Source organism: Dinoponera quadriceps, unplaced genomic scaffold, assembly GCF_001313825.1.
Source record: "Dinoponera quadriceps isolate SergipeBrazil2010 unplaced genomic scaffold, ASM131382v1 scaffold676, whole genome shotgun sequence".
Lineage (NCBI taxonomy): Eukaryota > Metazoa > Arthropoda > Insecta > Hymenoptera > Formicidae > Dinoponera > Dinoponera quadriceps.
Genome location: NW_014554818.1, coordinates 1,303,398 through 1,330,104, shown reverse-complemented (window position 1 = coordinate 1,330,104; position 26,707 = coordinate 1,303,398). Strand labels below are relative to the sequence as shown.

General features: G+C 44.9%; 1 protein-coding gene across 19 annotated transcripts in view; it reads right to left on the bottom strand.

The window, feature by feature from the left end:
* Positions 1–26,707, bottom strand: part of LOC106742123 (calcium/calmodulin-dependent protein kinase type II alpha chain) — a 97,397-nt gene that overhangs the window by 69,722 nt on the left and 968 nt on the right. For all 19 annotated transcript variants that reach the window (XM_014614763.1, XM_014614764.1, XM_014614767.1 and 16 more), the window contains exon 2: positions 2,645–2,739. In XM_014614763.1, coding sequence (XP_014470249.1) covers positions 2,645–2,739 — 95 coding nt within the window. The remainder of the gene's footprint in view (positions 1–2,644; positions 2,740–26,707) is intronic.

Genomic DNA, 26,707 nt, shown 5'->3' with positions numbered 1-26,707 from the left:
ATATTATAACGAATTTCTCATTAAATTTTGTATTTAATTTAGTTTTACTACTATCTCTACACGGTTTAATCACCAAAGAGAAAATGTCCGATAATTTAGACTTTCGGCAGCAAGCTTCAAGTTGCAAAGTAACATTTATGTTCTATCGATTCGACGTGATTATTCCGTTCGCGTATCGCAATCGTTCGAACGCGTTATGTTCAACACCGACGCGACTTCTTTCACGGCGGTTAGCCGCAATGCGTTTACACGCGTGGCAGCAACCGCATTCACGTCGAGCTATCATTTGTATCGTTGTGCCACATTCGACGGTCAGATCGAGTAAACGGGACAATATTGCGTTAATCACTCGATTACGTTCTCACTTCTGCTTAAAAAGTACCCGAAAGAAAATACATACGGACCCTTTAAACTCACGAATTATGGCGTTCCGCGGCGAAACTTTAGCTTCTGAGCGATGTAAATTGCAGAATTTTGCAGAACAAGTATCGCTCATGCGACAGCTATCTCGAACGCGACGACGAGGGAGGAGCGTGCGCTAATTCACACGGTACGTATATTCGATACGCGAGCTAAGCTGAGGGATTTAATACGCATTCGATTAGATCCCTTCCATCGCCCAAAGCGCGCTGTTTGGCGAGCGGTAGGCGCGGGCGCGATCGAATTTCAAAAGAGGCCAGTATGTATTTTCTGGGCCAACGCACGGCACCGTGCGTGCGCGTGTACCGCAGGAATGCGCTGGCAGGTTGTCAACGTCGCGCGGTCGCTCGTTGTTTTTAGACGCGCGCTAACGTATTTTCCGCGTTTCCGCGATCGATCTGCAGCGATAAGAAAATGTTTGATTTCGGAGAAAAGGGGGGTCCAGCTAAACCATTCTTTCTTTTCCTTTTATTCGAGAACCGTTTCGAATAATATCGCTTTGGAACGATGTGGTGCAAAGTTGGAGCAACAACCGAGAACAATTTTCTAAATTATAATTTTTAAAAGAGAGGGCTAATTACACGCTGCTCGTTCGTTTCGGTCGACATGCCGCTGGATAAGGGACAAGTCTGCGGCGTGAACGTATGTATTACAATGTATATGCCGCCGCCGATCGACGGCGAAAGACCACCTTCAAGAGGTTTCAACTCTTCGAACGCGTATCTCGGTGAAAAATCGCACGTCACGACACGTATTTACGTGTATGATTACGACACGCATGTGCTGAACACGATATATCGTTGCGAAAAAATCCTAGAATGCATTTAGATGCGTCAAGTTTTCATCATGTAAAATTTCGCGCCAACATTCTCTTTCTCTGATATCGAGTTATCACATTTGACTGTAATCATCCGTAATATTAAGCCAATACTGGATGCCGAAACAACATCGGAAACCCGTATACACTTAATAATGATTTGTGTCTCATAGGATCGACCATAAAATCCTAAATAGACAGCGTTTCTATTCATATATGTGTGTGTGTGTGTGTGTGTGTGTGTGAGGGAAAGAGAAAGAGAGATATTCGTATGTTAAAGGTGCCTGGTAAATAATAAATTAGAGTAATAATGTTGCAGGCACAGTGCCCCGACATTTTCCGCGATCGAGCAATTGCGCGAAAGGGACGACCGCACGAAGGCACGAAAGCAGCTCCTTTGCAATGGAAATTTATGATGACGATTCAGACGCTCGTTGGCTCGGAAACGTTTCAGACGTTTCTAGAGAGACACTCGAGGGAGAGCCTTTCGTGTTTTCTACCTGGCGTGCCCACTATATATTTATGCCATGTTAAAGAAAGCGGGAAACAGCCTGCCTTTACACCCGTCTCGGACAAGCGAAACACAAGTGTATCCTCTTCTCTCGGGCGCGGCGTTTCAGGCCTGAGCCTGAAACAAGGCCGCAGCTGAGATCCCTTCCGTTTAAAAGCTTTATTTCATCGATCATCGCTTAACATTTAGCGTCTATCAACGGTTATAATCGTAATTTTTTTAATAACAATAAACGTCACATTTCCAATGATATAAATCTTACACACAATCTCTATCGGAATTCAAGAAATAATATTTTCAAGTGTGTCCAATTATTTGTCACACAGAATATTTCCGATTTTAACAAACTCGCCGAGAAGAAGGAAAGTCAAAATTTCGAATCTAAGGCCAGCATTCATAAAAACTGATATTGCTTAGTAAGTAATCACACGTTTACGAGTCTCTGTTGATTACTGGTTAGGTATGTATGAACTAAGATGTTGTATGTGCACGATAGAACCATCCACAACAGGTAGCCAGTATCGAGTCTTGTCGAACACTGTCTAATGATAATGACTCATCGATTCCGAAACGATCCGTCCGCGGATTTGTCCGCTTACAAATACCCCCGTGAATCCCGTTCATAGTTTGCGTGCCGCAAGCAAGCCGCGAACTTGGAAATTACGGTTTAATACCCCGTCTGACGTGCATTACGTAATATTATGCGCGCGGACCACTAAATACATGTAATCTCGAATGCGTCTACATCATACATTAACTACATTAACTCTATACGCGTTCGACGAATTAATACGAATTTCAAGAATAATTATAGTATATTTACCCGCAAAAAAAAGCGTTAGAAATCATTCGAAGAAAAAATCCATTCGAAGGATGTATTTGCGATCATCACTCACCTCTGTTTGAAAGCTTTTTGGTGTTTATGATCTTTGCCGCAAATTCATGCCCGGTGCTCTTTTGCACGCATCGTCGAACCACGGAGAAGGCACCTCTGAAACAGTCGCGAACATATCCGTTATTGTAATTATTATTCGGCAGATTGATACAATATGCATGCAGCCCTACGGTGCACAATGCAGATTAAAGTGTAACATCATATATATATAATAAATGAGTTGCAAGTCATCTTCGCTAATTTATCACATCGTAATCGCCACGGGCTGCGGGGAGTATCCGAAAATAGAAAGCCCAGGGAGTTTCGCAATTTCGAGTCACGTTAGTTTCAATGTAGATACCTAAGCTGCGTGTACACGTCCCGATAAAATGTCAACAACGACAACGGTCGACGGGGGAAAGTGATTCTTCGGAATTTCTCGTGAAAGAGACGGGCGTTATTAGGCATTTTACGAATTTTACGAATCTCGCGATGCCTCCGTTGAAATTCAGCGAACAATCATCCGGGCGTGCAACAATATATCCCGTTATTACAAATACATATATGTTATCTTCCATTTTTATATTTCAATCATTTTATATATATACCTAAGTCCACCGTCGCCGACAAGTTCCACTGGAACTACTAATTGTGTCGCGACTCTCACCAATATTTTTAACGTTGAAAATGCTTGCGGGGAGCGTTCTACGGCACCAAAGTGATCGGAATCTCTCCATTTAATACATTAAAGGGCTATATCTCTTCATTATACAACATATTGAGCGGGATTCGGTAATTACTGGCCATCTATGATTAATCGGTGTCCCATCAATAGTAATTGCGCCTGTATCGGCAAATGTTTAATATTCGATCTCAACGGTGCGTTAACATTTCGCCGAATGAGTTCGCCGCTCCGGAATTATAACCCTGTCGTTAGGTTGCGCTTGAACCAACATCTCACAGATCCCTGCGCTTGAGAGTATCACAAGAGGTCTATCTTTAATCGCATTATATCAACACGGTCAAATATTTATTTAGATAATCCTGGCCGTAGCTTCCGTTAGGCGGAAACCAACCGTGCCTGATATCTTTCGTTTTAATTCCGCTGCGCGATATCTTTCTTTCGCGACTAACGAAAAGCGCATACTAGGGCAAACGGCAAAGAAGCTCGGATTCAACTGAGATCTTGTCAACCGACATTATTCACAATGCAATATAATATTCCATTAAAAAAAAAATTAAGTTGATTTTGAAATTATGAATTATTGACAGTACAACGAAGTTAAGGTCAGCAAAATATGTCCCCCGACAACTTTTGTCTGAAACATTTCTTTTTATTTTGCTTGATTTTTGCTTATGTTAAAACGTCTCAAGTTAAACGCCCCATCCTATATATGACGCAAAGTAATGAAATATTATAATCGTCGTGCAATAAAAGACTGAGCGAAAGGACGAAATATCGGGACCTCTCTCTAAGACTCGTCGACGGTACGGTGATGATCTGAATAATAATAATAACACGTCGGCCAGATCGATTCTACGATTCGATGGGATTTACGCGCGTGCCTAAAAATAAATCCGTAATGATCGCGAATGCGGCGCGATGACGTCATTCGCGTTTTCGGGGTAAAAAGCCGTCTTGTAACGAGGCGACGATTAAGGTCCTTCCCCAGAATTCACAGTCGCGTATATCCGGGCATCACTAGCTACTACCGCGAACTAAACTTTCTCGATTACCCAGCCCGGCGCGCGCTCCACCGTGTGCCTATATATGGAAAACCGCCGTGGAAACTTGGCCCGCTAAAGTTTCCACGAGCGTTCTGTAGCGCCGTCGATCGAGGCGGCAGATTAGCGACTACAGATTGCCCATTGAACGAGCATTCGCCGAGAGACTTAAATTGCCATTTCTCCGCGCGGCAGAGTCATCCAGCGCGAGAATTCATGGAAAAAAAAAAAAGGGAAAATCGCCCATTATCATCCGCGCCGACACTCTCCGTCATCGTAATTGTGACAAAGAGATATCGTTTCCGCGTAACAGAAGGAACTCCGAAGGTATTACCTCCTCCCCCTTTCTTACGAAAAGAAGGGAGATCGAATATCAGCACCGTGGAAATTCAAAGTAGATCGAAAAATGCATTCTCTTCGCGCGCGCTGAACAAAAATGGATGGGCAGCGATACCGTAATTGATTGATAACGTTAGGAAACACTGTCACTTGAGAACGTAATGAATCGATAAAAAATCGAGTAATACACTGTAAGTAATTTTACATGAAATAACTAAATTAACACATTCGCTTCGAGAGTTGACACTCGTCTCTCCGAGGGGGATGAACGTCTCCCGACGTTAAAATGCGTCGTCGAATCACGTCCATTTCGCGCAGTATGTGATACAGTTATTTTTCAACTCTTGACATTTTACGCGTATCATAACGCGTTGCATGTATTTCATTCCACGGGGTATACATTACCCGTGCATTATCATTATGTCATACATTACGTTATTGTCGAGAACTCGTCGATCGAGAGAGACCGCGCTCTAGCGGCCGCGCGGATGTAAAAGGAAAAGGGGGTGAAGAGAGAGTGGAATGAAAAAAAGGCCGGTGTTGACAGCTCGTCGTACGTGTCGCTGTCAGCCGTTGCTTTCTTGCCAGACCGATACGGACAGGTAGGCGGTAAGAAACTGTCGGCGGCACGTCTGTAATTGGCTTCGGGATCTGGTAAGAAGGGTGACAACTCGGCCGCGGTCCATCACGGCGGAAAGAAGGGAGGATAGCTACCAATGGAATTGCGGTGCGTCGCCGTTCGTTGGATAATTGACAGAATTTATTGCCGCGTCGATTCCTTTCGTTTACGTGGAAATCGCAGTCGTTACTCTCCACCTCTCGGGAGACTGCACGCCCTGTTATAAACCGCGTCAAGTGGGACCGTCGCGACGTTTCAAGGACCTTCCACACGCTTTTCCTACTCACCACCGCACGCTCTTTATGTGAAATTTCGGTGCGATAGTGAAATCGCAACGCCAAGTAGTCTTTAAGATCGTCGGTCGTAACGATACAGCGCGAGTGCGAGCAACCGATCTCAGACAGAGAGAATGGTTCTCTTTTCGATGAAATTTTGCAAATCGATTTCAAAGAGCGCTTCCTTCCTCGCTTTCTCTTAACAACACTTTATACAGCCCGTGCTAAAAATTTCACGCGAAATCCACAGGGAAAAGCGAGAGAAGTGAGATTAACTTTGCCGCGGGGTGTGGAAGTAGTCGAGAGGGCGTCGGCGTCGCGATGCGACGCTCCTCCGCGACACGACGCACGCCGCTCGGTCTGCCCGGAGGAAAAAGGGCGAGGCGGGTGCTTGGCTCGTTTCCATGACGACCAATCATTACCGGAGATTGTGCCACCAGAGCTACTCGCCGCCGCCACGCACCTATCAACCCTCCCGCCACTATCGCGACGCTTTTCCAGCCCCCGTGTGCCGTAGCTTTTCCGCTCACGTGCTCTTTACGAGATTATACCGTCGAAGCAGGACGATTATTTAATGTCACACTCTCGCACGCCGTCGGTCGGTCAGTACATTTATGCGGGGTTTCGTCCGTCGGCTATCCCGCCGCGATCTCGATAAAAGCGTATTTTTATGTTTTTCTTTCAAACTGAGTCGCACCACTTTACGGTTCGAGAATAGCTCTTATTCGCCGATTGCATTATCTCGCTTCAATAACGCATCTGCAAACGAGATAAGTAAAACTCGTGAAAATCGATCGCAACACGACGAGCAGAAATCTCTGCGACTTGAAATTAATTAGGCGATTAATGCGGATAGTTAAGAAAAATAATGGCAGAGTGAATACCAGCTTCTAATTATTCAACCTATTAACGAAATCGGGGTCGATTTTGCGTCGGGGAAAATTTCGTCGCTATCTGTTGCAACTTGTTAATATTCAATGTGCGACGCGCTTGATCGACTTGGCGGAGGGTCGGGCGGAGAATGCAGTTTATACTAAAACGAGCAACACTATGACGCGGTTCTCACTGACACGCGACAGATGGTGCATAATTGACAAAAGTTTGACATTAAATCGTCGTTACGAATGACGATCGTGCTTTCCAAGCGTGTGCTTTCGAGCGAAGATGACAATAAAAACGTCGGATCGAGAAATTCTCGGACGCGAGTGCCCGAGAAATGTACGTGCGTCCAATGAAATGGATATGTTATGACTTCCTCCCTCGCTCGCTTCTTCGACGCAACACTTTTTGCTTGACATCGAGCACGCAAAGAAATCACAGAAATGATCGATTAAACCTCGAAAGAAAACTTTAGCATTCGACGCGTGTGGAAAGGGACGCTTATGATGTCTAACGTATCTTAATTGATATGAGATAAATCAGAGCGAGAACTACGCATCGTTGATGCCAATCAAGCAATAATGTCCCAAATAATCCCTGCGAATCACTTCATACAGTAAAATCTATTGTAGCGACGCTGCTTCTCAACATGGGGGATGCGCGGCGAACATTTTTCCGCGCTAAATATAACAACGAAGGTTCCCCAAGAGCGAGACGAGATTTAAATTTCTGAACGTACATACCGCGACGGTCTTTGCGTCTACGTAGATTAACATACAAAGCTTTCACCGCACAAAGGCAGCGCGGAAATACGTGCCGCTTTTTTTAAGCTATTAACCGTTCCAGAATGCCGCGACTTCATTTATTAACGACAAGACCTGAATCTTTCATGAATTTTGCGTTATAAGCGAGCGGTCAAGGAACGTGTCGCGGTGCGAGTTTATCGATAAGACGGAGAAAACGGAAACATTATCCTCCGGAAAGCATGTTAATTTTGGAGAATAAATACCGGGAAACAAAGTTCACACACAGGAATGTCTCGCCTTTTTATCTCAAGGTTTCGCCTTTGTCTCTCGCGCGTTACCGCGTCGCGGCCAGGAGTTCGCGAAGGTAAACAGAAAAAATGTCGGCCATAGGGAAGGGATAAAAAAGGGAGAATGGAGGAGTGGACGCATATTGCGAAAAAAAAGGGAAGGACGAAGAGTTGCAAGGACGATGCGGAGGGGAACGGAAGAGACATCGGCCTTGAAACGAGTCGGTTCGCTCGCTGACGCGGAACTAGAGCGATCGACGATGAGTTCTCAAAGGGAGGCGTCCTGACGAAGATGATAAGAAGGACAACGACGTCTTTAAATACCTCTTCGCTCTCGTCGACACACACACACACATATGTACGTCTGCGCTTGCGAGTCTGCACATCCCTCTAAGGGCGCTTCTCTCTCTATTTCTTACCCAACTCGGATCAGGGTTCCCCATCGCGCTCGATTTATCACCTTCCTTCACGTCGCCGAGAGGTTTTTCCAGCTGAGAGCTTTCCACCGCGACTAACGTTTAGGGAGGTTAGCTACGTCCTGCGGAACGAGTCAAGAGGAGCGCTTTGCTGCTTGCATCATGAGCTCGATTATCCCGTTGTCTTTCACGGAAGAGTCAAATTCAATCTATAGGGAGGTGGTTTCTCGGTGAAAACCGTAACCGTATTCTTACATCGTTAAGAATCACGGCGACGATTAATCGTTATTAATTTCACCGAACTCTCGCCGATTGGATTTCTCTAATCGAGTGGCGTTAGGACCGCTGAAAATAACTCCGCTCTAATCCAAGTTGGATCCGGGCGGAGGGAGAACTAATCGACCGAAGAGCACCACCGAGAGAAAGCGAGAGAAGGAGAAAGAGAAGAAGAAGTGTCTTGCAACACAGGGTAGGTACGCGTTTGCGCGCGCAGCTCCTGCAGAATCCGTCGCGTGGTGGGTCGTAAAACGTGCTCCTGCACTTTACTCGTCCTACTTCTGCCGCTGCAGCGCGACCGATCGCTCGCACGCACGTATGCAGCAAACGCATAACCGTCTCCTATCATCCGAGAGCTATTATTAACCCTTCAGCCGACTCGAGATATTCGCTGGCCTTTCTGCCTTCCGTTCTGGCTGATTATTGCAAAAACATTCAATTCTTTATAAAAAGAATCCCTCTCTCTTTCTTTCACGGTTCTACTTGGCCACTGCGTTGCGGATATACGTGCCACAAAATTGATCGTACATACGTACATCCGGTTGTTCAAAACAGCGGGGGCGAATAATGCTACTTGGAGATTATTCCGTGCTGCGCGTTCACTGGACTCAAATGGATATAATAATTATTTTATTTTTTCCGCGCGGTAAATAGCAATTAAATGCGAGAATTATATCTCGCAGAAAATTTGAGAAAGTTTATCAGGTATTTGTAAACTCGGGATACGATTGGAAAACTTTGCGTCAAATTGCTATACGCCTCGGTACGTGCGGATGCAAGCTGAACGACGTCACGTTCTTAACTGCGTACCTTCCTTCCTAGAATCGACTTAATTAACATAGTAATTAAATTATGTTAAGTATACGTTAAGTATGTGTACTTTTGGCAAACGCGGTTTCTCGCAGAAATATATCGGTGTAAAATGAAGAAAAAAAACGCTCGACGCAAGATAGATGTCGGAAATGAAAATCTCGATAAAAGCCACTTCTCCCTGGAAAATCCAAATTTTCTGCGTTAGAGAATACTCTTTACATGCGCTACGTAAACTTTCTCATAAACGTTAACGCTGTCAATTACCCGGCGGGTCGAGCCTTCTTTACGATAATGAGAAAAATTACTTCGAGGTAGAACACGGCGAATCATTACTTGGAATATTCACGCATTCGCATACCGCGAAAACTCTACGGTCGTCGCGTGACAAGCGAGACAAAACGACGCATTCACTCGGCCGAAAATAAAAGCGCGACTTTCGGAGTCGCAAAGTCCCGATGGAAAAGACTGCGGGTAATTGGCGGGTAGTGCACATGAACGTCTATCTAGGTAACGACCGGTCGTTTCTCCTCCTCCGAAAGAGTTATCCGTTCGTATAAGGATCGGAAGCCGGATTGTGACGAGCCGGTACGACGAGTAGTCGGTAAGATAATTTCCCTGGGGGCGGCTCGCTCCGCTCCTTCCCCGACGAGTCATTACTTTATTACGGGCCGTGGCTGTTTAAGCAAAAAGCCTGAAATTCGACGATCGTTCGTCGCGAGTACTACCTTGTTGAGGAATTGCGACAAATGAAGACGAGCGAAGTTTAATCGGCGGTTCAATCATCATATCGAAGCGACGCAATACCGACCAAAATACGTCGTCGCTTTCGACGAATGAAAAACGAACGTGTCATCACGCGACATTCGAATCCGGAGGAAAGAGCGAAATGGACAATATACTTTTCACGTTGCGTAACTTTCACACGATTACATACTTTTTCGAAAACGTATTACACTCGCGTGATTATTTACTATAAATCTCGCAAACACAACCTCCCCTTCCTCCCTCCAAAGTGTTGCGTACGCCGTGCAATTTTCAGAGGAGCAATTTTTTCCACCTGAACCCTTTGATCGAGAACCATCGCGCAAAAACAACCGTTGAAAAAGGCGGGGGTGGGGAAAGAAGGAAGGGAAAAAGGAACGTGTGCGTGATAAAAAAAAATCGCAACGCGATAAAGTATGCTTTTAGGATACGGCGGCGATGTCGGAAATTGTAATTTACACCCGGAAAATCACGTGCGGCGGACAAAACCTCCGCGGTAAAATTTCACATCGCCGTTGGTCGGTTGAAATGCCGTGCATTTTCCAGCGTGCCGCACCGAAATGATGTATTTGGAAAAGTATGTGCAACGCAGGTGTGCGCGCGATTTCGCAGCTGATAATACAATTCGCGCGAGAAACAATCGCGCCGCGCATCGCGTCGTTTCGGGGCAAATTCGCCGTTGCATTTACAACCGAAAATTGATCACTTAAGATATTTCGGTGTAAAGTTAGAAGAATTTCATCAACAAACGAGCGACGCTTTACGATTTTTATGTCTCAATAAATTTTCCCTCGAGATTTTTAATCTCAAATCCAGCTTGCATGCATAATTGATCTTTTTAACATATTTTCTGGCATAGTACATCAACTTTTTTTATCTTTCTTCGAGCTTTAAAAACCAAATTTGTATTCTCCATATTGTATATTGGCTGATGAAATCTTTTCAGAAGAATCATTATGTATTTATTGTACGCGAGAATGAGCGCGCGCGAGGAAAGACGTATAATAAATCATCGACACCCGTTATCGCGTTGCATCCGCTGCTGTATGTTTCGCTTGAAATTGCACGTTGATCGTTAAGAAGCGCCTTTGTGCGAAAATATTTCCACTCCGAGCGGGCCAACAATGCCTAATTTTCCGTTTTTGCGTGTCAACCGTACTGCACGCAACAATAGAGAGCGACGATAGTTGCGTAGCAGTTTTGCGAAATTCAGTGAGAAAGAGAGAGAGAGATACTGACTGCGAGATACCGAAACCCTATTAAATTTAAGCACCCCCAGGCATACATCTCGATATATAGACTCGGGTCGTCTCCACTCGGATCGATGATCCGTCCCGATATCCCAGCTGCTCGGAAGCTCGAAACACTTCAAACAAGCCATCTTTGACGTTCGCGTCCTGATGAATTTCGAGAATGACCGCTGGAATGACGATGTCTCATCAATTCCACAGCGGCGTCGCGGAACTCAAGTGCAAGTGCATTTTATTCGATCAGCAGCAGCTAGGGATCGTCTTTGACATTCGAACTACGATTTGCTGCGTTTGCATTATAACATTACGAATATAGAGAATGCGGCATACGCGTCCTTTTCGGGCTGTAAAAGTTGGAGACGCTTCGCGAGCAATTGCATCCGCAAGCTACTATCGACCAAAAATATAGAGCAGTGAGGACAAAGTATCGATACCTCGACACAGTATCGCGGAGCATCTCTCCGTGCGACGAAGGGTAAAGGAACTCTAGGCGCGCGACGGAGATGGAAAATATAAGAAGTCGGGTAAGCCGCGCTGGTGGGGGGTTAAACGTCGACGAAGGGGTTGGCCGGTTTAGCCGCCGGGCGGGGATAGCTTTAACCGGTCGATACTTGGCGTTCCACGGCGGGTGCAGGCGAGGAGTGCGGTGCAGTAGCGGCACAGCCCTGATCCATCCGCATCTCCCTTGCGCGTCATTTCGGCGATTTTTCCTCCGATCGTCACGATCGCCCGACGCGAAATAATAACGACGACGGCGACGAAAAAAATACAAACCGTTCGTTCTAGAGCTCTTGAAAAAGTCAAATGTCCCTCGGAAAAATGCTCACGGTATAGTAGACTTAATTATCGAGATGTCAAATTAGAAAAGCGAGAAACCCGGCGAATCGAAAGTTAGATAAGTAACTCGCGTGACATTTTTTATTCAGATCGGCTGATATATGGAGTATAATAATGTTGTTCTGTTTGCACGTACTACGCAGAAAACATTATCGATTCAATTCTCTGCTTCAATAATTCTGACGACGTATATTTTATCATCGCCAATAATGAAAATTCCCTAATTAACGTTTCTTCCGTATTTTTGCCTTACAAAAGAGGATATTGTAAATTGGAATTTTCTATCCATGAGTATTCAGCGTTCGCGTTGTGGCTCGCAGAGTAATGCAATTCGCACGACCGACATATAGTGTGCTAATAATAGTAAACAACTGAGTTATACGACGGCCGTAAAAGCGGCGTACAAAGCGTACGCTATATTTTAATAAACGACGTCGAAAATACGACACGCTCGTTAAAGCGCTCGGAAACTTTCGCAGCGGGGAGATCCTTACCAATGTATGGCAATTACGTGTTTGATCAAACTCGTGATTGCCGCCCGTCGCGATATAAAATAAGAGTGCATTAAAAATCTGTAATTTGCATCTTATTTCGCGTTAAGATATCGTCCGAGAGTCAGAAAAATCGGACCTACGACGAATTCGCCCTAGTCGAGACAACCGACGGCCAATTTTTGCTTCGTTGCTGTAATACTGCGTAAAAAGTAAGTTTGATTCTTTATATAATTGACTGAATATGTATCGTGAGATTTGTAACCGCGTTCGAGCTGTAAAACTACGCGCAATATCTCGAAAAGAGCAGATCTTTCTCCGGCAATGTTTCGCTATTCTCTTGGGAAGTATTTCTAGCGGAATGGCGGCGCCCTGTACACGCGTCGCTTAATATCTCATGACGCAGGCGTGTATCGGCGTGTATTTAAAAGGCGTCCGCGTATTTGGCAAAATTCCTGCGGCGATGATCGAAGCGATTTCCGCGTGGACCACGCGCTATCCTCTTTAACTGTAATAGACCAGACGCCCGTGAAAATTGCATGCGCGATTTCACGGAAACGCGGGAGAGACACGAATTGGCCAATTTTGCCGAGTCACGGACTGCGTTTACGTCGCCAATGATAAAACGTCAAGGTGAGAGCGCGAGAAGAAAAGAAGACGAAAAAACGTGGCTATTAAAAGACGCAGAAGATGGGGGAAAGGAAAATCCCGTCGTTCTTCGGCGTCATTTCTCCGCTCTTTTGTATCTCTTCCGTCGTTTCCTTGCCTCTCCTCGCGTAGTCTCGACCTCCGACCGACCGGCAATTTAATACGCGTCTCTAATTAGTCGCGTGTATCATTGGCTGTACGCAGTGGGTCCATTGTGGACGCACAACAAACCATTTCCACGCGAGGCGGAAGGCAGTTTTATCATTCGTGTCGAAATCGATTTGCCACGAAATGATACAAACGCAAATTCGCCTACTGGTTATGCCAACTGAATATTTTGCTAAAACCGCTGAAAACACGCGATGGCCAAGAACGTGCAAATAAAAATGTTCCGTTGATCATTTCTTTCGCAAAACGTGCTCGTGATGATTACGCCGCTGCTACGATTAACGTTATTCTCATATCAAACGAATAAATTAATATTACGAATATAGATAATCATGTATTTAGTAAAAACAATACTAGAGAAAAAAAATTCCAATCATTACTCGTCCAAATTAATTGCCTGCCTGCGTAAAATAGCCTTGTGTAAAGATATAGGATAAATGCCGGACGAAACCGGTTATGTTTTTGCGTGGCGTCGATAAAACATGTCGAATGTCATACAATTTAATACTGTACAGTGCTGTAACTCGAGACTGTCAAGACGCGGGTAGAATTTTTAAAAAGATGAATTGCCTTTGACATTTCGCGACGTGTCCCTTTTTCACCGCTATCGAACGCTTGTCCTCCGTCAATCATTTCATCCGAGAGTCGCCATAGGTGGATCGGGGAAAACTGCGAGTGTACGATTGTGCAACCTCACGAGCAAATCGAACATCTCGAACAATCAGCTTCCTGAAATATTTCCTTTGACGAACAGTAAGAAACGTTGCAAATATATATTTTATATTAAATGAATGACGATGTGCACAAGGCAAAAGAAATATCTCTTTGAAATATTAAAATATAATATATAAAATCGCGAGGCATGGTGCGATGTTATCTCTGTAACATTGCATCAGAGAATAATTAAAATAGCAAACACGCTCTTTTTTTGATAAAATCGTAACAAATAAGCAATCCTATCGACGAGAGAGAGAGAGAGAGAGGGGGGAGGTGCAGGAAGCAGCTTTATTCTCTCCCCACGGAAATTTATTTCCGTCCCTGTGCTTCGTGACATCCGCGGTGAATTCGTAATGCAGTCGCATTGCGACTGCACGCAGTCTCATATTTCAATGAGTGCGCGCTACAGTCGCGACGTATTATGGCAACTCGCGGAGTAAATAGAACGGCAAACGGCGAAACCTGTTGCGACAATTTTTCGACAAACGTACATTCTTTCACTCGTACAAAGAAGTCATTGATTACCTCCAACAGCTTTGTCGCTGAAGAAGCATCATAAGTAATCATATACACGATTTACCTTACCGTTCCTTCCGCGCTTGAAGAAAGAGTCGATGCCAAATTTAGTATGATTCGAGATAAGTCGCGAACAAATAACCATCTTATCGTGAAAGTGACGTCGAAACTTCATTAAACTCTGCTTGGTATCATTTCGGCTCTCTCGTCATATATCACGCGTAAATTTTCTTCCGTCTTTCCCGCAAAGTAACATATCCAATTGCTACATTGACTCGCGTACGTGTAACAAGAATCGCATATAATCCTTGAATCAAAAACGGATCGATAAACGAACGCGAGTTCCATTAAACGATAATCCTCAACTACGGCTATACACCTCCGTAAAGTATAAAGAGTCTGGTGTAACCGCTCGTTCCGCGATCATCGCTGAAACAGACGAGCGCGCAAAGTTTGCACACAACGTTTAAATTTCTATAAGATAATAACACGACGCACACACACACACACACACACATTCGTCACTACGTGTACCTGCTGCATACACGCAGCACACGCTCATAATTAATGTGGATCTTAACCGCGCGAGTCGCACATTCGTTACAATTATCACGACTCGTTGCTCTCTTACGTAAGAAACGTTCTCGTGAATAAAGCAATTAACACGGGCACCTGATCTGCCGATCGAGGTCTCAGATAGCTGTGATAGCCTTCTTCTACAATCGCGTAACTTTGCGTCGCCCTAAAAATGAAAAAAAGCCGGGCACAATCCTTCGGTGTTATCGCAAAGATACGAATCGAAACATTCGATTGTCGCTGGTTTTTATCGTGCTTCGTCTCGAAGCTGTTGAAAATGCGATGCGGAAATCGTTAACCGCACTACAGCTCGTAAACAGGCTTGCAAATTGAAATCAGTTTTAACAGCGCGCACGCAATTTGCAGCCAACCAAACTACTTGGCCAACTGTCGACGCGCTTCAATCAGACATGATGGCAAAGTTGGAAGTTCCAGATCCGCGAGCGCGACGTGGCTATTTTCACGTGAGCGAGAATATTTCGCACTATTGTTAACACCTGGACAACACGTGGAATTTCCACTTGTACAGACTGTCACTAAAATTATCTCATGCGAGATTACGACTAATTGAAATTCCACTTTCTTTTATAAAAAAAAAAATGAGCGGATATGATTTCTTGTTTTCTTGATAATTTTCAAACTAAACTTTTAACTAAAATTTCGCGTATATAAAGTTTCCGTGAGATCGATTAACGGTGAACATCGAGATTTCGTTATTAGAAGAGACTGCAGATAGATTAATCCAAATTATTCGTCCTTTTTCGCAAATTTAAAGATGAAGGTGGATTCTCTCTGAATTGATCTAAAAAACTTGGTGTTACATAAGCGCGTTTGGGCCAGCTCGATGTGTTGTCGCAATGTAAGAGACGATCGTGTTTCACGCGCAATAATCGAGCCGCTGGAAAGGACGAGGTTTCTTCGCGAGGAGAAATTAGGCCGGCTTGTCGACCGATCGTTTGAAACGGCGCAGCGATACGTATGTACCTAGGAAGACCCTGTTCCGTGGTATCACGTTCGTGAATTTAGACGTCAGGTGGAACCGGGCAGTTCGCGGATAGGAATAGGAAAGTTTGGCGCCCCAGTTTCCAAGAATATCAGCTGCATTCCGGTGACAATGCCTTTCGAACCCGTAGGGTAGGAAGAGGTCAGAGAATGGACGTGTCTCGTTCAACTTAGCTGTGCCGTGCAGTCCCTTTTGTCCTCTTTACTTAATAAGAATACATTTCCTCCGGATATAAAGAATAAATATCGAACTCGAGCTATATCCTCTGCTGGCATGTGTTAAAACGCGAGCGATACAATATGGGCTCTTTCTCACTCTCTATAGAAAGACTCGTCGATTAAAAGCAGTTTTCTCTCGGAAAATTCATTCGAGCACGCGTTCGTCTAATCGCTCGGATTTTCAATATTGAATATCCCTCGATAACTCTAAAGCCTGTATTCATAGTCGGATCTTATATTTAAGACTGTCTTCAATTCATCTTGAGATACTGTATTGCTCATTTTTCATTGGCTACGAAATATCTCAAGATGAACTTAAGATCCGATTATAAATACCGGCCTAAATCGCAAATTAGTATCCTACCCGTCGACCTTGAGTCAAAGGACCATTAACCGAGCACATTCTCCAAAGAGTGATTGGTCCGATATTCGAGGAATGATTTCGCGATACATCGTATGCAATGAAAGAAAGAAAAATGTTACGCGCTTGTGCGAACAAGGTACGCGCAAAATACGCATAGAAGTGAAATCACACGGATGCGAAATTGCATCATCTCACCCTTGCACAGCGCGTAAAATACCCAACAGCATAGTTGGGATCTTTCCTAAGAGGAAACTATCCTCTCTCGCGCTTAATAAACCACCTCGCGCGCGAGAGGTGGTTTATTTGAGAGATTCTTAATAATAAGACGAGCGCAAACGGTATTCCTCGTTATTTCACTCCCCTTTGTAACGCTACGCAGTCTCTTCGACCAGGTTTCCCCGCGTCGCGGGGGAAGAGCCTTTGATCCATTATGTAAGCATTGTATTCTCCCTTATTCAGAGAAGCGGCAAAGGACTTTATCGCCCTCGCAGGATGCTGCTCGGGGATAGCCGGGAGAGCAAGGCAAAGCCGCGCCTTGGGAAAAGAACAAGTCCTTCGTCTTTCCATTTCTTCCTCCGCGCGGTAAAGCAATGGATCTTGGCACCTCTCGCGCGCGTGTACACGAGATGTCATTATTTTTAGATCGCACGCTCTCGCGCTTGTCACTTGCTCGCAAAGCCGGATTACCACTCGGAAACTCCAGCGATACTACGGTGCCTACGTCCAGCTGTTACGCCCGCGCCTGGGCTTCTTCGAAAATTGCGCCGAGCTTCGTGCGTCCAATTTATGAGGCTTTCCCAAAATTCTCTTCAGACATTTTAATCTTTGAGACGTGCAACGTATACCTGAACGATCACGTAGATATAAAACTGGAACGCTTAAAGAGCGATAACCCCTCTATCTCGAGGATCCAAGTACCCCAGAATGTTAAAGTGCTTTTCAACGAAACGACTACTACTGTGAAGAAAATATGTAGCTCGAGTATCGCTCGCCTATTAGAAGATTATTTCGCCCGGCATTGCCGTAAAGTTACCGTATTTCACCTAGATACGATATTTCACATCCGATGGACTCTTTTTATATATAACGGTAGATGCAAATAGAAACGTGTGATTCGCCCGTTGTATAATATCGCCGTGTCGACTCCAAAGTCGCGAATAGATGTTCCGCAATCGAAAGATTAAAAGAACCGGCATCGATATAAATGCCCGTGTTCGCGGCCCACCGCGTCTGAAAATAAGTTCGCCTTCGATCCGAGGCCCCCAAAATAATATTCGTGAGATAGAAGCGAAGCGCCGAAACGACTCGACTGCTTGATCTTTTTGGACGCTGAGAGTTCCACTTTTTGCTCGGATCGCACAAATTCGCCCAAACAAATGATGCTGATGGAATGCAGGCGGGCACACACCGATAATGCCAAGAGAAAAAAGAAATTACTACACGTTGCGATTCAGAGAGCGAATGGTATAGATGGAGCATTTGATTCTTGCAAATACCTAATCTAACCTAGCTAAAACTGAAGACAAAACTTTTACGGTAGATAACATTGCATACTATTAACATTTTTGAAGAATAAAGAGAATAAACATATTTCAGTGTTTGAATTTCTCTGAAATAACTCGTAAGATATTATATTCAAAAAAAAGCTAGTGAAATTTTTTTATTTTTCTCAGAGCACGTCGTAATACATGCCGCAAATATGACAAATCGGAATAAATCAGTGACGATTAATGTGATCTTTCTCAAGTTTTCACGCAACTCTGTGACATTGATCACGTAGAGAGAGAGAGAGAGAGAGAGAGAGAGAGAGCGCGCGCGAATTTCCATCTCACCATATCGATCCGCATAATCGACGACATGCGCGCTAAACTTTGCAGCCGAGCCTCTAAACAAGTCGGCGGCTCAAACGCCGTGGAAATAAACGCGCGACGTCAGACGCGGAGATTATGATCGCCGCCCTTCCGTTGAATACGCGACGAGCGATCGTGTTTTTTCCCGTATTTTTCCCACACACGCCGTCCCTCGATTTTGCGTGCGATTACGCTGCATTGCAACGATTATTCACGATTTTTTCCGAGCCTACGAGCCGATACAACTTTAATTGCCGCCCCGTGTAACTGCGACACTATCGATTGATCCGTTGAGCCGCGCGAGTATTACGTTCAGGTGAATAGTTATTTTCCTCGTGAAATCCAGACATCCCGGGAATAAAAGCAAGATACAAAAAGAAGGGATTAATCGATCCCGTAGTAAATATTCTATAGCGATACGCGTCATCTATTATAAAAAAATATTTTGAATATGTGTCAGTAAAAAAGGAATAATAATGATTATTATGAAAAGTGAAGGAAGAAAGAGTAATCTCGGGAGAAATGCTTACACGACGAATGAAAAGTACCGTGTAAAATTTCGGCAAAATATTATCCGGCATCAGGCGCGTCTGACAGCGTGATTTTTCCTGACGTGACCGCTCTCACGGGTTAAAGCCCGACTTCGCCCGTCGTCGTGCCGTTAGGATTAAGCGACTTCGCGACTAGTAGCTGCCGGCACAACGAATTCCCACTGCATCGAAACCTGCTGGAGCCGGCGAGGCGAGAGAGACGGCTTAATCCCTCGGGAAACCGCCGCACTCCGCCGTGCAAAATTCCCGAACGTCGGGAACGTTTTGGGAAATTAACTTTTCTCTACGGATTGTAAATTATTCCGCGAATAAATGTCGGTAAGAATTATCGTTGGTTTGACTATTCGTTGAAGACCATTATAAGCCAAGATTCGACGCTGCGATAAATACACGAGAGCCTCGCGGCGATTCGTTAGAACCGTGCTGTGTATTTGATAAAATCAGTAATTCGGTGTGAAAGATCGGGAGAGAGGAGGAGAAGCAAAGAGATCGAGATGCCAGGTATATCAAAAGATTTTTTTTAATATTACCGGGCCACGTTACGGTGATACTACATGAGAAGTAACTCATGAAAGATTCAAGTCTTCGTCCTAATGAATAAAGATCCGAGAGAGTCAATGAATGAATAAATTTACAGATCCTGAGACTCGCGATATCGCGCTCGTCTTCGCGATCACAATTTCGCCCTATCGAATAACAGGGACGGGTTGAAACTCAACGTATGCACGATCTCATTAGTGAGGTCAGCAGACGATGAAATTCCGCGTGTTGCATAGTTCTGCAGGGCCTATTTTCGTCCTATACCGCTTGCTATTATTAACTACATCGCCGTCACGAGAAAGAGGGAGAGGCCTGGAAAAGGGGCAAAAGGATAAAGAGGGCCGAGAGAGACGATAGTAAATAAGGTCTACATCCATGATGTAGTCAAAAAACGACGATACGAACGGTCAAGTTGTCGCGAACGAATGCCTCCGTTATAACCATTTTGTAATTCGACTTCTTAAAACAAAAATGTTTTAAGTCGGAGAAATTGTTACTTGCAAGTGTTACAATAACGATACATATATCTCGTTTTTATTGTTAAGAAGAAACTTGGGAAAAACGTAAAAGTCCGAGAAAATAGAGCGCTACGTGGGGGATGTGTAAAGAGGTTCTACACACACGCATATCGATCGCGCGCTAAACAAAGTAGAGAAAATAATTAACGTAAATCTTCCGTGGTTCCTTGAACTCTGAGAACTGAAATAAATCGCGATGATAATAGCGTGACTAGAATGTTATGCTAATGCGCTCTATATTTATAGCTCCCCTGGACCGAATTATGCCAGAGAGCGAGAGAGTATAGCGCTTTCGCTCGCAAATATAGCCGCGCTTCCGCAAAAATAGCGCTGCGACCAATATTGCGGAAAACGTTATATCACATTTTCGACATGCAGCAAAAGCTACAAATTATCGCGCGCAAATGTAAATTACATGTAAAATTATTTATCGTATTAATTATTCGCAATTATTTATAACATTATAGAGGGAAAAATTATCCTGCGGGAAATCATTAATATCAAAGGAGATAATTATGCAATAATGTCTCTACGTTGATGCGATAATATCTACGATAGATCTGGTTTCGGTGATAGCAAGAGAGAGAGAGAGAGAGAGGAGAAAGAGAGAAAAGTGGAAAAACGAAGATGGGGATCGCAAGAAGATCGAGACATGTAATTTTACACGTTTTGAATGTATTCTTGAATGTTTCGCAATTAAGGAAACATCTCGATATCGGCTGCACCTGCTGCGTCGCAACGCGGCAACGTTCGCGAGATCGTGAAGCGACCCAAGTGTTACTCGAGTAAACTGGAGCGCGTTCGCGTCGACCTCCTTCGCTCTCGCGCGCTGATATGTTAACCTATTAATCGATATCTCTACTTGCTTGCACATTCATGAGGTATTATAATACTATCACGCAAAACACGCAACAATTCCATACGTTACGCATTGTTTGTGTGTGAGAAAGAGAGAGAATGTATGTGTGTGATAAACACACCCGCGCGAAAGAGGTTATCGATCGTACCCCTACGTTGGGAAGACCCACGTGGAGGGCCAAGCTGAGCCGAAAACAACCGAGTTCTAATGACACAAAGGAAAGGAAGGACAAGGAGAGGAAATATTAGGACCTTCGAGAAGGGAAAAATGCGCGGCACGGACAGAAATTCGCCTTCTCCTTCAATTCGCCAGATCTCTTGTGTCCGAATCATTTGCGCGACGAATCCTTAACGTTACGATCCTCGGACGTTACTTTGACACACAATGAATTGATGTAACACTTATCTCGAATACAATGATTGTACGTTCCCGCTATGAATCATTCTATGCCAGATAACTCGACATAACGAATTATTATGACAAGTAAAATTGAACCGAGTTTCATTATCAAGTCGCATTCATGTTCGTACAGCAGCTCTACCATTAAGGAAAACAAGTCTGACTGATATTAGATAATCATCTGGTGCATAATATTTCAAGGACGCCCACGAGCACGTCTAAACAACGATTTGCATCAACGAACGAAGAACGTCCTGTCTGCCGCGAGCAAAGATACGTACACTCAAGACGATCTAACGCAGTGAAAACTTTTTCGTTAAAAATGAAATGCGTTGATTTAACATTACGCACTTTTTAACGCGTTCCCCACGTTAAAGTAAGGCAAAATCCCGTTTTTATCGGAAAATTGTCACCGTATAGTTTTAGACCGGGAAAATCGTACGGTTTCTCGGTGCGGTGATTTACTTAATCCGCAGAGTCGGAAGACGAGCGAAAGGGCAGTCGCCGCAGTTTGCTGCAGGTCGCGCTTAATACGGCCCGAGGTGCGTAAGTGCACATTCTGCGCCGCATAATAATTGCGAGGCATTAGCCAGCACGTTAATTAATCGCCGGCCGAAGCGACGGTCAACGGCCGCGAAATCTCGTTAAATGCACGACCGAATCCGAGGTCTCCGCCCTCGCTTCTCCGTTCGGATCGACCGAATCGAGTTCCCGTCCCTCGCCGCCGCGATGTACCGCTCTCGGTTCACCTGAATCGAGTTTCCGGCGTTACGGACGATCGATCCTGCAGGCCGGTGTCAGCGCCGTCGCAGAAATCTAACAAGAGGCCGGAATGGCCGAGATAAATCAATTTTTGGATGTCCGAGCCTAACGATTCACCCGCAAGGAGACTGATCACGCGCGTAGTAGCGGCGGTATCTTCATTAAGAAGGTGTCATTTTTCGATACACGCGCGCGTATCTCCTCGGAGCGCGAAATTCAGCTGTGAAATTAAATTATTTATTATCCGAAAGGGTCGCGCGCGCAGTCGTAAAGCGGCGCTGCGAGCGGAGAGAGTTCGGCCGCGCCTCGCTCGAAAAGCTCCCAAAATTCCTTGCACCAACGCAAACATTCCCACGACCGTAAACGCGTCGATAAAATAAATAAATAAATAAATAAACGAACGCGCGCACGAGGCAAATGAATTCTTATTCCGGCGCGTCATCTATCGCACGCTTCTCTCTCTCTCTCTCTCTCTTTTTATTTGTCTTCGCTACCGTCACACAAGGTCGCCCGGATAAATCGATATCGACGAGCCATCGAGGCGGAGTTTATTACTCCTTTATTACCGTTGCGACCACTGCGTCGAAGCCGCGAAGATAAGGCGCGGGGGAAGCGAATCGCCTTCGATCAGCTCACCGTCTCCGGCTTATCGCTAGCCCGAAGTGAAGGAAGTTACCTCCTCTCTTTCTGTTCGCTTCCTTCCTTCCTTTCTATTTCGCCGACATTTCCGTTTACTCGACAATATACCGTGAATTTTTCTCGTCGATACGAGTTGCACGATTCAACGCATCTTGCGACACTCATTTCGTCAGTATGAACGCAGTCGTTCGTCGCGAATCGTTGCACGCGTGTTGTCGATACGACCAGTTCGTCCATCCGAACTCACACGCTCTCGTACAATATTGTCTCGGGCGTTCCGCAAGAAACGAATCGTAAAAGTGACGTTGCGCAACCGCTCGCTCCGGTGTTTACGATCTTTCAAGACGGCATTTTTATCCCCGACACGGTTTCTCGCTTTACGATGTAATTCTCACGACTGCCGGCCGAAGCAGAGGGAGGAAGCGCGAAAATATGGCGTATTGCGCGGCGAAATAGATGGGAGGAGTGTGTTTGTCGAAATTTCGAGTGCACGCGGAAACGGAATATTTTCCAGCAAACTCCGATGAAAAGATCGGCGAAAGGCAAAGGGGAAATACAGCCGCGAGAGAGTGCACGCTAAATGTAATTGCACATGCGGTATTTTAAAAGCTACGAATAACAAGACGCGCGTATGTAGAATGCATAAAAAAAAGAAACATCTACGTGATACTTGGTGTTTCGTTTACTGCGCAGTTATTTCCCGTCTGCATACTCATTAGCGGATGCCGACTCTTGCACGCGCAAATACGTGCTAAGCGCGCGGCAGCCACATTATCGATGTCCTCCCATTGGGTCCGTTAAGGACGAAATATGTCGATGCGAAGATAACATTCTCGTTGGCGTGGAAACGAAGGAAAGAGCAGGGAGGAGGATGAAATCCCTGCATGTGTGTGATGATCGGCACGCGAAACGTACACGAGCTGAGCTCAGAAGAAAGTAAACCGTTCGTCGGGGCGCGCAAACGAGCGAGAAGCGGCGCTACTTCGCGCCGGGAATTGGCATTTTCCCTCGTGGCTTTCGATAGAGCCAATATTTACCCTCGGTCTTAATGTCAGTGCCGGCCGTTGCCAAAACCAACATTCGGATCGGTTTGGCCGTAAGCGGCTTCTTCTCACCGCCGCCGAACCGAGAGGGATACCGCTGCGTGCGGATAACGCTAAATTACACGCTCGTAATTAGCGGGAGACGCACCTCCATTCGCGGGATTGGATGTCGCTCGCTGCAGTGTGGGATTCGATACTTCGCGTTTTATTATTTAACGATGTTCTTCGAGCGGAAAAGAAACACAGCTGTCGGCGAATCTAATCACATAATTTAGTTCAAAACGTAATTTCTTTCAAAACTTCGTTTCGAGAGAAAGCCATAACGTCCGATGATGTGCGAGACGTAATGGAGCTTCTCCAAGACACATCGAAGCTGCTTGTGCGAGAACAATGAGTTTGCAACTTGCATCTTTAAGAGAAAAGAGGTGGCCCGATCGCGTTCATTATCATATATCCACGTGTCGCGACAAAATCAATAATCGGTAAGAAACCGATCCTCCGGCGAGATGCCCACGGAGACGCACCATTGTTGAATTATTCAATGCGCGCGAGACGGGGGAAATGTTTTGATTATGCCGAATGTGCATGCACAAGTGTGCGGTCGTCCGGCACGACTCAAGAGCGTTCGAAGTTTCAATTAGTGCGTCTTTTTCGTGCAGCAAAAAATCGAAAACTTAATTATTCAGCTGGTACATTAAAAAGGAAGATGAGATAGTCCGTAGTGCCCTGTGTACGATTTTAAAATTGAAACAGTACTGACATAATATCCAAATGATAAGAACGTTACTTTGCGGTAGTTAAATCTAAGACAATATGTAGCATCAACGTCGTCACGTAAAGTACAATGCGCATCCTAAAGAATGATTCATCAGACAGTGTGACACGCACTTGATTCTGAATAGGCGGAAATCCTCGGCTACAAAAGTTTCGAGTCGGTCGGGTAGATGCGAGTTGTAAGTTTTTACTACGCGTAATGTCAAACGAAGAGAGATTAAAGCTCATCCTCTTGTTCTTTCACGAGCATTGGCTTCGCGACGGGAGTGAGATTACCATTGATACGTTTCTCACCGAGTTATTCGGATAAAACGCAAGTACGGGGCCGCTCGCGCGATCTTGCAGGTATGATTACAAGAAATTCGTGATAATACACGCAGCCATTTCGCCGTGAATTGCTTGAATAGCGTATAGAAGGTGCTTCGAAATTATCCGTTCTTAACCAAGTTAATTGCTTGAAGCAGCAGCTTAATTTCAAACGAAAGAATAGGGTTTAGGAGAAATTGTGCAAAAAATTGCACGATTCAATTTTACAAAAGTATCGTTGTTTTCCTGAGCCCCGCTCTGCCCGAAGGCATTCGTCTGTCGCGTTTCACACACGATACAATCATCGTGAATGGTGCGGAGTAATTTAGAGGGGCTTAATGAGCTGCCACGAGAGAGCAGGTGGCACGATACAACGCAGGCTCTGTGTGTGCTCTAACATCACGCTTATCGACCGTGGCGCGAACTCCAGTGAAAAAGCGCGGGGGTGTGGTCGAACATATTGTCCCGTCGCGTCTGAATATTTTAGAAATCTAGGAAGACCAGGCGCGTAGCGATCTTTTTCAACGTTATACCGCGATTTCGACTAATCAGTTGTGTTACCGCGACGGATCGAGAGAAACAATTCGCTACAAAATTGCATCACATGTGCAATGTAAGAATCGAAGAGTGTAAGCAGCGAATATAATATCGCCGTTCGAACGAATTTTTTTCAACGCATTTGCACCAACGGTGTCATATGTTACACGCCGAACTTTCTATGTACATAATAAACAAAAACGCATGTATTATACTCTGAAGAAAAAAATGTAAAGCAACGAGGAATTTCAAGCCTGCGTCAAGTTTCGTTAACACAAACTTTTCACTATTCTTAAACAGCTCCCTATCCATCGAAACGCTCCACACAATTTCGAATTGATTTAGGTTGGAAGGATCTCTTCTTCCCAACTGCTGCTACGTACAAGAAACTAAAAATAGTTGGTATTTTATGAAAAAGACATTGAGATTAAAAGGGCTAATGCAATAAAGAGGGATGGCTGCCTTTTGCAAAAGAAGCACAAAAGACTACAAAGTAGCGCGCTTCGATAAAAGGGATACGACAGTATCGATACACGCTGCTCCGAAATATGACTTGGAGAACGTCGGGCGCTCGCGCTTGTGGTTTTACGTGAAACCCATATAGATCGGACGTAAAACCACAGTGATGTGTCTACCGACACCCGAGTTCGAATGATATAGACCTTTTAACGTCTTATTATCGGATCTTCTCGTCCCTGCGTAAAATGTAGGGCAAAAAACGCGGAGGAAATTACAACTACGGAGATTAACCGAGCCAAGATTGCGAGATAATCAGCTGGAAAATATCACGCTATTATGGCTCTGTTGATTCAGATACCGAATAGATCAGATTTAACATCAGAAAACATCACACAAGTATATTATTGGAAAATACATAAATCTGGAAGGAATATTTCTCAATTTTATCTCATAAACCTGCATCCTGCTAATTATAATCCGCATTATGTATATATAATGTAGATTATATAAATTTTGAAGAAACGCACAAGAACATATCGTGCGCACAAAGATAAGCGAAATTTCCGGTTTACCGGAGAAAAAGGCAGCAAGGAGGGTCGGGAGATCTAGTAACCTTTAGGGATAACGGCATGCGAGACTGCAACCACCTGCCGTCGCTCGTGCTGCGATCGAGGGTGGAAGAGCGACGGGGGATGACGAAGGAAGAGGAGAAGAGAAGGAAGTGCGGAAACGCGGCGAAGGGGGTGGAGGAAAAGACAGGGGGAAACGGAGAGGGTAGGGTAGGACGAAGGTAAAAAGCGACGACATGGTATCGATTCGGTAAGAGATCCGCAGCGTACGGCGCTAACGCCTGTCGCTTCTCGACGGCCAGCGAGAAGAAGCGGCGGAGAGTAACAGGCGCCTTGACGCTTTATATATAGAGG